The sequence below is a fragment of the Lithobates pipiens genome, unplaced genomic scaffold (genome assembly GCF_037356315.1).
Source record: "Lithobates pipiens isolate NorthernLeopardFrog02 unplaced genomic scaffold, aLitPip1_a1.2 Scaffold_18, whole genome shotgun sequence".
Classification (NCBI taxonomy): Eukaryota; Metazoa; Chordata; class Amphibia; order Anura; family Ranidae; genus Lithobates; species Lithobates pipiens.
This window is the reverse complement of record NW_027507758.1, coordinates 345,750,517-345,763,258: the sequence shown is the minus strand read 5'-3', so window position 1 is coordinate 345,763,258 and position 12,742 is coordinate 345,750,517. Positions and strand designations below refer to the sequence as shown.

Genomic DNA, 12,742 nt, shown 5'->3' with positions numbered 1-12,742 from the left:
TGAGGAATGCATAGTGGAGGGTGTTATGTGCAGGGAGAAGAGTGCAAAGTGTATGGCGGTAGGTAGTATGTGCCGGGAGAGGAGTGCGGAGTGTATAGCGGTGGGTAGTATATGCAGAAGAGGAGTGTGTAGTGTATGGCACTGGGTAGTTTGTGCAGGAAGAGGAGTATGAAGTGTATGGTGGTGAATAGTATGTGCAGGGAGAGGAGTCTGAAGTGTATGGTGGTCAGAAGTAGGGGCAGCATCACAGGAGGAAGGCAGCATCACAGGAAGGGGCAGCATCACAGGAGGGGTACAGCATCACAGGAGGGAGGCAGCAGGACAGGAGGGAGGCAGTGGGACAGGACGGGAGCAGCGGGACAGGAGGTGAACAATGAGACAGGAGGGAGAAGCATCACAGGAGGAGGGCAGTGGGGCGGGAGGGGAGCAGCAGGACGGGGTGCAGTGGGACAGGAGGGGCAGCAGGACAGGAGGGGGGCAGTGTTACAGGACAGAGGACAACCTCTACAGCATCAGTCAGAGGCAGGTGGTGGGGCTCATGCAATCCCAGTTAGGCACCCAGCTCTCATATCAGCTGTACTCCTTCTGCATGAGGCTCCCAGCCCAAATGAGACATTACTATATATTTTTGATCTGTTGTTACTGTTACTTCAACCGTTCAATTCAGGCCTATTACCACTGGATAAAAAAAACAGCTGTGATATATCAAAGCATATAGCAAAATTACCTTAAAAAGGCCTTTATGATGTTCAAATGAATTAGATTATGGCGACTCTGCTGTATTTAGGTCAAGCTGATTTTAAAAGTTAACCGCTTGCTTACTGGACACTTAAACCCCCCTCCTGCCCAGACCAATTTTCAGCTTTTAGTGTTGTCTCTCTTTGAATGACAATTGCATGGTCATACCATACTGCACCCAGATTACATTTTTATCATTTTTGTCCCCACAAATAGAAGTTTTTTTAGGGTATTTGATCACCTATGGGTTTTTTTTTGTTAAAAAAAAATACAAAACCGTTTTATATTTTGTTATTGAATTTTGAATACAGGTAATTTTTCTCCTTTATTGATGTATGCTGATGAGGCTGCACTGATAGCCTGCACTGATTGGCACTGATAATGCAGCACTGATGGACACTGATAGGCGGCACTGATGGGCATTGATAGGTGGCACTGATAGGTAACACAGATAGCTGGCACTGATGGGCACTGATAGATGGCAGTGATGGGCACTGATTAGCACTGCTAGGTGGCACTGAAGAGGCACTGATTGGCATTGCTGGTGGGGATTGATAGGTGGCACTTGTGGGCATTGATAGGTGGCACTGATTGCTGGCACTGTTATGCACTGGTTTGTGGCACTGTGGGCACTGGCATGTGTCACTGGGAGGCGGCACTGTTGGGCACAAATGAGGTGGCTGTGTATCTTCCTCTTTGGGACCGATGTCCTTGCACAAAAGCCGGTGATCGGCTTTTTTTTTCTCCTCACTCTGTCAGTGTGAGGAGAAAAAAATATTACTGATCTTCTGTTTACATCACGTGACCAGCTGTCATTGGCTGACAGCTGATCATGTGGTAAAGTGCTAGAATCAGCCCCTTACTCCAATCTGTGATCACCCGAGTCTCATTGATCACAGTGTGCACGGTGCAAAGAGGAAGACAGCCTCCCAGCAAAGTAGGTCCGTGCTGTAGCCGTCATTTCGCTATAGCGCAGATCTGAAGGGGTTAAAATAAAAATGTTAAAGTATGTGATGACAGAAAATGGTGTAACTGATGCTGTTTGTGAAAATCATACTGTCCCCATTACCAAATATGGCTTAAAGGCATCACCCAAGCATGTAATTCAAAGAATTGGTGTTTTTTCCATGTAACCCCCGAAGTTGCATTGAATGGTACTTTTAAAATCTGTTTTGTGTTATTAAATGTCCCTCATAGCAATACCCAGCTCCACATGAGCATTATAGTTTCTTAGATCAGCTATTCAATTTGAACCTTACTTAACCACTTCAAGACTGTGCTATACCTGAATGATGGCTATAGTGCGGTCCTCCAGTTCTGGAAGGGTATCCATAGATGCCATCCCAGAACCTTGCCTCCTGTGCACCCCATGGGGAACACATCAGGCATGCTCTGTGACTGCTCTGTCCTTTGAACACAGCTGATCACAGTGGCCCTTTACCATGTGATCAACTGTGTTCAATCACAGCTGGTCACATGTAAACAGACCTGCCAGTTATCGGCAGGCCTTTCCTCACACAATGGGTCTGTGTGAGGAAAAAAAAGCAGATAACTGGCAAGGCTGTCAATAGATTGTTTATCAGTACCACCTATCAGTGGTCATCAGTGCCACCTCATCAGTACAGCCTCATCAACGGCCATCAGTGCCGCCACATCAGTGGCCACCAGTGCAGTTTATCAGTGGCCAACAGTGCCGCCTCATCAGTGGCCATCAGTTTATAACAGAAAAACATATTATTTTTTAATATTTTGGTCTTTTTTTGTTTGTTTAGCAAAAAATAATAAACCTAGAGGTGATTGAATACCACCAAAAGAAAGCTCTATTTCTGTGCAAAAAAGTAATACAAATGTCATATGGGTACAGTGTTGCATGATTGCACAATTGTCATTTGAATTGCGACAGCACTGAAAGCTGAAAATTGGCTTGGGCAAGAAGGGGTTAAAAGTGCCCTGTATTGAAGTAATTAATAAATATTTTTGAACGGGCAGGATTTTTAATGCAGAAGATATATACAATGGGGGTTATTTACGAAAGGCTAATCCACTTTGCACTACAAGTGTAAACTACAAGTGCAAAGTGCACTTGAAATTGCACTGTAAAGTGCACTTGGAAGTGCAGTCGCTTTAAATGTAAGGGTTAGATCTGAAATGAGTGGAAGCTCTGCTGATTTTATCATCCAATCATGTGCAAGCTAAAATGCTTTTTTTTGTCTCCTTGCATGTCCCCCTCGGTTATACAACGACTTTACTTCCAAGTTCACTTGCAGTGCAAAGTGGATTTGCCTTTAGTAAATAACCCCCTATGTCTCTTCTGCTATAAGAAATTTGTATCTGCTTGATCACAATACACACTGAACTTTACATGAAGCTCAGTGTACAATTTTGGCATCTGCCAGGATGAATTAACTCCCAGGCATGCGTGGGAGTGACGTCGACCTGTCCAGTGAAAGCGGGCAAAGGTCAAAACCTGGAGGAAGAGTGGCCAAAGATGTCAGTGGCCAGCGAGGGTGCTCATGGACACTGAATGGGTAGATTCACTTTAATATGTATATTTTATAGTTGTATTTCTCTTTAACATATTATTAAAGAAATTAATGCTCCATAAAGTACTTGTGAAATCATAAAACAAAAAATGTCTTTGAATCTTTGCCCATTTTCTCTGAGCCAGCTTTAAACATATCCGTATGCCTCTGTAAACTAGGCTATCAAAAGATAAACAAAAGCTTTTGAAAAGTAAACTAAACATGGTGAATGGTGCAAATTTAAAAGCTGAAAGAGGATTTCATAATATTTTATTTCAAGCGTAATATATTTAAACTTTTGTACAGTGTGTTTTATCATTGGCAGACAAGGTATTATCTGTTTCAAGTGCAAACGCATTAAAAAAAAAGAGTTCAGCAAAGTTTAGCAGATGCTTTTGCAGTGAACTAAGTGCTAGATTTACATTTTGTTTTAAAAAAATAACTTTTGAAGAATTCAAGAAATATAGCTGAATAAGATGAGAGCATATGTTTACATTATGGGCTACCATAATCTGCACATTGGTACTGCTAAAGCCATTAAAAAATAACAATTGTGATACAATATTTATTATTATTATTATTATTATTATTATTATTATTATTATTATTATTATTATTATTATTATTCAGGATTTGTATATAGCACCAACAGTTTGTGCAGTGCTTTACAATATAAAGGGAGACAGCACAGTTGAAATACAACTCAATACAGGAGGAATTAGAGGGCCCTGCTTGTTAGAGCTTTCAAACTAAGAGACCACTATCCACTTCAAATGATATATATATATATTCAATGTATTTGCTCATATTAATCTGTTAATATATAACTTTACCAACTTTTCAAACAATGCTAATAGCTGTGGTACGGATATGTTAACATAGGTTATACTGCTTGATAATTGGTGTATTAACTTGCTTGAAAACATATGCAAAATCAGTGTATGAAAATTATCCAGTTGGCACCAATCATTTAGGTGTAAGACCAATATTTCTTTATTTTTTGCTTTGTATATTTCAGGGGGTTCTGCTGTGTATGACAGTGGTCCTCCCTCGGTAAACAAGATGGAGAATCTGTATGTACAATAACCAGCTGTTTCCACCATTGAAAATGACCATTACGTTCCCCTTAATATTCTTATCCGATTTGGAACATTTGAATTGGGAGCATCACCTACAAGCTGTGTATTTCTAAACAAAAACTAATATGGTCTCTGTCTGAAAGTAGTCATATCCAAGATGTGACTCCTTACAGTCAAGTACTGTTCATAAGTAAAGCATATGCATATACCGTATATACTCGAGTATAGGCCGACCCGAATATAAGCCGAGGCCCCCAATTTACCCCCAAAAAACTGGAAAACTTATTGACTCGTGTATAAGCCGAGGGTGAGACATGGCTGTCCATCCCTGTGTGTCCGTCCATCCCTGTGTGTGTGTCCGTCCATCCATCCCTGTGTGTGTGTCCATCCATCCATCCATCCATCCATCCATCCATCCCTGTGTGTGTGTCCGTCCATCCATCCCTGTGTGTGTATCCATCCATCCATCCATCCCTGTGTGTGTGTGTGTGTGTGTATTCATCCATCCATCCATCCCTGTGTGTGTGTGTGTGTGTGTGTGTATCCATCCATCCATCCATCCATCCCTGTGTGTGTGTGTGTGTGTGTGTGTGTATCCATCCATCCATCCATCCATCCCTGTGTGTGTGTGTGTGTGTGTGTATCCATCCATCCATCCGTGTGTGTGTGTGTGTGTGTGTGTGTGTGTGTGTGTGTGTGTGTGTGTGTGTGTGTGTGTGTCCGTGCAGCCTTGTGTGTGTGTCCAGCCTACCTGTGTCCCAAGCCTCCGTCCCGAGCCGCCGTCGTCCCGAGCCTCCTCCGTCCCGTGCCTCCTCCGTCCCGTGTCGTGCCGATGGATCGCCGCTCCAGGATCGCCGCTCTTCTCGGCGGCCATTCTACAATTCAAAAGCCGCGCCTCCGCCTCCGCCTGTGATAGGCGGAACACTCCATTTCCCAGCAGCCTGTGTTCCGCCTATCACGGACATCCTCTCATACTCGTCCGTAGTATGAGAATGAACGGATGTCCGTGATAGGCGGAACACTGACTGCTGGGAAATTCAGTGTTCCGCCTATCACAGGCGGAGGCGGAGAAGGAGGCGCGGCTTTTGAATTTTAATGTCCGCCGTCTGTCTGCTCGATACGCTGATCGAGCAGTCAGACAGCGGTGACTCGAGTATAAGCCGAGGGGGCACTTTCAGCCTCAAAAAAGAGGCTGAAAATCTCGGCTTATACTCGAGTATATACGGTATGTATTGTTTAACACATTTTACTTATCTGTTAAACAGTATGTTAATGCATCTATTAAAAGTACTGGACAGATTTGACTATGAAATGCCTGGAGCACCACATCCAAATATAGTCAAAGATTCCAAAAAATTCACATGGACCTTTAAGGTCCCCCAGAGAGTAACACACATGAGAATCCATACTTCAATATTTCAGGGAGAATATCTCCCCATTATTAAACCTTAATAATACCATTCATTAAAAATGTAACATAGTCCAACTAAAATACATGAAAATAACTTTGAAATGTGGCACCATAAATTATATCATTCCTAAGTTTGCAGGAGTAATAACTCATCAAAATATGATATTCATTTCAGGGAAGACAGTTATTCCTCAACATGTTTCGCAGAAATCTATGTTTTTTTGCCATTTAAGCCCCCTTTGATTCCCCAGGGGGAGGCTGGTGGGCTGGGGTACCACACATTGCTATATTGTGGATGCTTTTTGAGGAGGAACAGAAACTTTAATTCATTCATTTTTTTTTTCTTCTGTGTGTGTGCGTGTGTGGATTTTGTGTTTAGTGTGATTTGGCATGGTAGTTCTTTGCATCTGTGTTTCTCCTTCTTCTTTTCTGCTATGTATTGTTTATGTGTGTGATTGTGGATGTTTGTTCTGCCTGTGGGGTGGCTGTGTCTGGTGTCAATTGTTGTTTGTACTGTTGTGGCTGGTGAGTGCTTGTTTCCTGGTCTGGGTGGGCTCCCAACAGCATTAAGAGGACCTTCGGGGGAGTTATTCTCCCTGAAATTTTTAGTTATGTATTCTTATGCATGTTACTCTTTGGGGCACCTTAAAAGCCCATGTAAACTATTTTAAAATGGTATGTTAAACCAGGACTAAAATTACTTTTTAAACAGATATTTGTCATATAGATTTAGAATAATATAGCAGTTGTATAGATTTTTTAACACATTTAACCACTTTCAGACCGGACCATTTTGCTGGCTTAAGACCAGACCACTTTTTGCGATTCGGCACATCGCCGCTTTAACTGACAATTGCGCGGTTGTGCGAAGTGACTCACAAATGAAATTGACTTCTTTTTTTCCCAAAAATAGAGCTTTCTTATGGTGGTATTTGATCACCTATGCGGTTTTTATTTTTTGCGCTATAAACAAAAATAGAGCAACAATTTAAATAAAATGCATTATTTTTACTTTTTGCTATAATAAATATCCCCCAAAAATATATAAAAAAAATTTTTTCCTCATTTTAGGCCACTACGTATTCTTCTACATATTTTTGGTATAAAAATTGCAATAATCGATTATTGATTGGTTTGCGCAAAATTTATAGCGTTTACAAAATAGGGGATAGTTTTATGGCATTTTTATTAATATTTTTTTTTTACTAGTAATGGCAGTGATCACAGGTATCCCCGCGGCGACCGGACTCATGGGGGTCCCGACCGGCGCCCGCGCGCCTCCAATGGTGCCCACACAATGGCAGGGCGGCAAATACAAATGGATGTACCTGTACGCCAATTTTGCTGCCCGTGCCATTCTGCTGACATACATTGTCGTGCGCCGGTCGGTAAGTGGTTAAGCAATGGTAGAATGGGGATAATGTCTGCAGTTATATATAACTATTTAAAAAAAAATATTCATAGTATATGGTATATTCATTGCTAAATGAGGTCTAATCTAAAATAAACTGGTGATGATATATAAAAAGTAGACTATTCATATTATCAAATATTTTTTTGTAATGTTTCTCATGTCTTTAATATAATGTATGTATGTTAAAAGGAAATAAGTAATACGGTGTTCCAGTTTTAGTAATGATGATATTTTATTTCAGGGAGAAAAGGGTTTTGATGGACTTCCAGGCCCAATTGGTCCCAAGGTAGGAATAAAAATATCTTATCTATCCAGAAATAATATACTTAATACATAAAATACTAAATGCATCTTTTTAAACATATCAGTCGTGCAATATATATAATTTTTGAGGTCTACATGTTCTGATAGGAAGTGAAATATTTTTCTGCATTACACAATTTTTACAAACATATATTACATTGGAAATGTATCAGAAACATGGTAAGGTTTCATGATGATTTTCTATTTCTGTTTTCCCTACAACTATAATCTTTAGATTTATTAGATTTGCTAATGTCATAAATATTTGAAGCTACTATTCATTTATTGACATTGTTTTCTGTGTTTCTGGTATGAACTAGTACTATTTCTCGAGGAAAGTGATGTCAATTGTCTTCAAGCCAAATCCACTTGTCTTTCAAGTTCTGATCCTGTGCTTTTGTGTTGTGTTCATATTCACTTCTGCAACATGTGCCTATGGAAATAGAAAATATACATTTTTAAAACACACATTTAATCTGTTATGACTATAGACAATGTATGTTGGGAGGCTGTAAAGATGTTTCAGGAACATATCAATGGCATTAAAGGAGAAGTACAGCCAAAGCTCATTTGGCTGTATGTCTGCTATGGATCACAAGAGTGCACTTCATCCACTCTCTGCTGACATCACAGAGTCGGGCCAGGCTCAGTGTCATCACAACCATGGAGTTGAGATCCACCTAGATCCCTGGACCGACACTTGGCTCAAACTCTCAGTGAGCAGCTGAAAGGCTGAGCCAGCCGCTCCTGCCCCCTCCACAGCTCAGTGCTACAGTGAGCGAGGAGGAGGCAGAGCAGAGAACTGTGACTGACAGTCTGCTCAGGGAGCTGTGGGAACCGAGTGATCAGCAGTGTTTGATCGCTCGGCTCTCAGTGTAGAGGCGCTGGGGACAGATGCAGCATCGGACCGATGCTGCATCCACCTAGGTAAGTATGAATATAAAAAATTTAAAAACCCATACTTTTACTTTTTTAACATGAAAAAAATTGTTCTTCCCTTCACCATCGAATTTCAAAATATATATAACATGTTGCTACCTAAGGGACAATCAGTTAGGATTTACATCTACTTTTGCACACCCATGCATAATATGTAAGCTGGTAATGATGGCAGACCAGCTGCGGTAGAAGAAGCTTGTAATGGTCTAAAGTACTTTTTTTGGGGGGGGGGGGGGGGTTGTGATCATTGTTGATCCAGAACTGGTTCATTTTAATGAAAGTGTGCTGGGGACATGCATATTTGTCTCTTAGTCATGAAACCACCTGATTTGCTGACATTTTCTCAGACAGCACATTGCCTCATTGCAAGCCAGAAGCTCAATTTTGTACTGTGTAAGCTCTGGCCAGTAATCCAGCCTGGACACCCAACCGTCCATGGGATTATCACTTCACAGGATGTCCACATCACCCTTGGCATTGCAATCATTGGGTTGTAGTGCTGCCTGTGGCCTGCAGCTAGGCCTGACTGCTGTAAATAAAAAAAACAAAATTAAAGTGCAATTGAATCTTGTTGCTATTTGGAAATGTAGCCAAAAAGGTAGTACAGTTTTTCATTTGCAGATGCATAACCTGTTAGCCCCCTATTAGCTGTGTGTGCAGAACCTCTGCCTCTCCCTTTAGGCCTACCTGACATTTCTAAATACAGTAGATTGCCTAGCTTTATTATCAGCTATGGCAATAGGGAAAACTAGGTAATGATTCTTTAGTGCAGTTAAGAATATGATGATTTGATGCACTACACTATACCTCACAAGTATGCTGTGATGTGCTGCAAACAAAGGGCAGTTTTGCATGAGTCAGTCACATGTTCAAGTTGCTGAACCTGAAATAAAAAATAACTATTATTTTAATTATATTGATATGAAATATACATATAAAATTCAATGTAAATATAAATCACACAGGCAGCAATGTTTATAGCGATATATAGTACTTTATGGCACAACTATCTCTCCCTAATTAAATACTGTCTGCTCTCCCTTTCTTTTTTTTTAAATATATGTTTATTGAAAAAAAATTCAAGACAGAAAAAATATACTTCTGGTACAAACAATCAATATTGTCATCTCAAGTTTAACATAAAAATCCGCCTCGGGCAGGTTACAAATTATTAAGGCACATATAGATAACAATTGGGGGGGGGGGGGGGGGGTAAACCACAGGTTTGGATACAGTAGTTGCACAAAAAAGAAAGAAAATATAAAATACTAAGTAAGTACGGAGTATGAATTCTGAGACAGAACCCTGGCAAATCGCCCCTGGAGGCTTATATCACTGTATCAGGGTGCTGACTCTGGGTTAAATGGGAAGTTGTCCCATCTATCCCATATCTTAGAGAATTTGGGTAAGGAATCCTGGACCAGTGCCGTCATGTGTTCCATCCTGCGTATTTGCGCAATGGCGGAGATTAGCTGGGAGTGCATGGGGGGGGGGGGTAGGAGACAGCCAGAGGGCAGGTATTATTCTTTTGGCAGCTAAAAGAATAAATGCCATCAGCTTCCTGGTGTGTTTAGATAGAGCCGGGAATGGCAGGCCTAACAAGTAGTGCGTGGGGTTCAATGGAATATCTATCCCCAGCACTGATTGGAGTAGGGATTGGACCAGAAAGGTACAATTATTGGGCAGCTCCAAAAAATATGATAATGGGTACCGTCATTTCGCAAACACCTCCAGCATAATCGAGATAATGAGAGATCGTATTTATGTAACACTTCCGGGGTTCTGTACCAAAAGATCAAAACCTTATAGGCCGTCTCTCTCTGCTCCACGCACCTGGAGACTTTAGAGGTTGAAATCCAGATCTCTTGCCAATGAGAAAGGGATAAAGGGGTCGGTAGAATCTTGGCCCACCTCCTCCTATAGAGGTGGGAATCCATCATAGGTGACAATGAGTTGTGGAGTATCTTATATATGGAGGATATAAGGCCTTTCTGATAAGGGTCCTGGGTGTACAGAACCTCAAAGGCGCTAGGTTTATCTAAGGTCATGGTAGATGATTTGGAGTAGAAATAGTGCTTGAATTGGAGGTAGGAAAAGAAGAGCTGTTTTGGTATATCATGTTTGTTTTGAAGCTCTGAGAAGGGCAATCGTTTACGGGTCACCGGGTGCACTAAGTGGCGAAGTTGGAATATGCCCGCTCTAAACCATGGAAACATATTCTTCACAGAGAGACTATCTGGCAGGTCGGGATTGAAGATAACATTTAAAAGGGGTGGGCATTGAGAAGCGAGAGAGAGAACTTCCTGTGACATTTTTTCCATATGGACAAGGTAAATAGCATTGGCCCAAGATTTATGCTTCTGAGTTGTGCTATGGAAGAGGGCAGATCAGACCACAACATAGAGCAAGGATGGACAGGACTGGTAACGCTCATCTCTAGTTCCGACCATCTACTGGTAGCAAAATACAAAGACCAGGAGATGGTTGCTGAGAGGTGGGCTGCATAATAATATTTCACAATATCAGGTGCTCCCAATCCTCCATGGGAACATGGGGCAAAAACCACGTGTAGGCAATTCTATGTGATTTATTCCCCCAGATGAATTTAGTAAAGGCCCGCTAGATATTTCTGAGTTGTGGCATGGGGATAGCGATTGGCAAAGTTTCGAAGAGGTATAGGAATTTAGGAAGTATGGCCATTTTAAGTACGTTAATCCTACCCGGGAGGGACAAAGGACAATCTATCCACCTGCGGAGTAAGCTGTGTGTTTCTGAGATTAGGGAGATAAAATTAGCTTCGTATAGAGAGCGATATGACGCCACTAAATGAATGCCAAGGTATTTAAGAGACACAGGGCACCAGTGATAGGGAAAATTGTGCTGCAAAGAAGCAAGAAGCGAAGGAGGTATATGGATGGGAAGAGCTTCAGTTTTAGTTGTATTTACTTTATACCCCGAGAGTTTGCTGAATGTGTCTAAAATGGCGTGAAGGATGGGGATGGAGACATGTGGTTTCATCAGGGTGAGGAGTATATCGTCAGCAAAAAGAGACAACTTATACTCCTTCTGTCTCAGGGAGACTCTGCTTACATCCGGATTCTCTCGAATGGCTGCAGCTAGGGGTTCAAGGCATAGTATAAACAGTAAGGGGGAGAGGGGACAACCCTGTGCTTCTGCTTTTCACAGTTGTGAGATAATGTCTAGTCTCTGTGCTGCCAGATCCCGCTTAAGGTGAGAGCCGGCTGAGATACACATGCCTCTAAAAAACGCCTTATGGGCCTCCCATAGGGTGGACATGTCCATAACAGATCCTTCGTTCAGTTGGAAAAATTTGGTTACATTTTGGGATAAGTGAGTTTCAGTGACCGGGTCGCGTAAGAGAAAGTCATTAAGTCTCCAGTGACAGGTTCTAGGTGTGGAGGAGGTAAGTGCAAGATCAAGTTGGACAGAGGCATGGTCTGACCACATAATGGTATTTAATTCGGAGGCTACTGCAGACGTTAGTAAGGGAGCCATAACAAATAAATAGTCTAGTCTGGAGTACATTTTGTGTGGGGGGGAGTAAAAAGAAAATTGCCTGTGAGTAGGTTGTTTAATCCTCCAGACATCCAATAAGTTGTGAGACCTAATGAGTTTGCGAAATTCGGTAGATTGACGTTACGTTTTAGATGAGGGGGTAGCAGAGAACAGAGTTTGTCTGTCCCTTGTAGAGGTCATATTAAAGTCCGACAGGTTCCCAAGGACTTCAGTGAGGAATTGAATTTGACCCGATTTAGGAGCATAGACATTGATCACAGTAAGAGAGCAAGAGAGGTAGTCACAGTCCAGGAGAATGTATCTACCCTGCGGATCAATAAATGAGGATTTTATCCACAGCGGACAGGATTTTTTGATCAGGATTGCGACCCCTGCTTTACCAGAGGGGTCGGAAGCCATGAAGGAGATTGGAAAATGTTTGGCAGCGAATTTAAGAAAACCCCCTGGGTGGAAATGGGTCTCCTGGACGAGGACCACGTCTGCAGCTGAGGACTTGAACTCCTTCAAAGCTAACCAACGCATGTGGATAGAGTTCAAGCCCTTAACATTGTAAGTAAGGACCCTTAAAGCCATTGTTTATAGAGTAGCTTTAGCTCAAGGTAACCATAATAAACAAACATTAGCCATAGATACCCGTGCAAACCAGATAAGTATTGATCTCCGTGGTGTATCCTGGGGAAGGAAAGCAAGTAATAGCATATAACAACAACAATGAGATCAGAGAATGAAAAATAATGCGACCAAAATGAGCCAAAAATGGAAAATAGGCCAAAAAAAGGTCAAAAAAAAGGAAAAACAA

General features: G+C 41.6%; 1 protein-coding gene across 3 annotated transcripts in view; it reads left to right on the top strand.

Annotated features, from left to right (window-relative positions):
- Positions 1-12,742, top strand: part of COL19A1 (collagen type XIX alpha 1 chain) — a 1,105,372-nt gene that overhangs the window by 349,384 nt on the left and 743,246 nt on the right. For all 3 annotated transcript variants that reach the window (XM_077487416.1, XM_077487415.1, XM_077487417.1), the window contains exon 11: positions 7,406-7,450. In XM_077487416.1, coding sequence (XP_077343542.1) covers positions 7,406-7,450 — 45 coding nt within the window. The remainder of the gene's footprint in view (positions 1-7,405; positions 7,451-12,742) is intronic.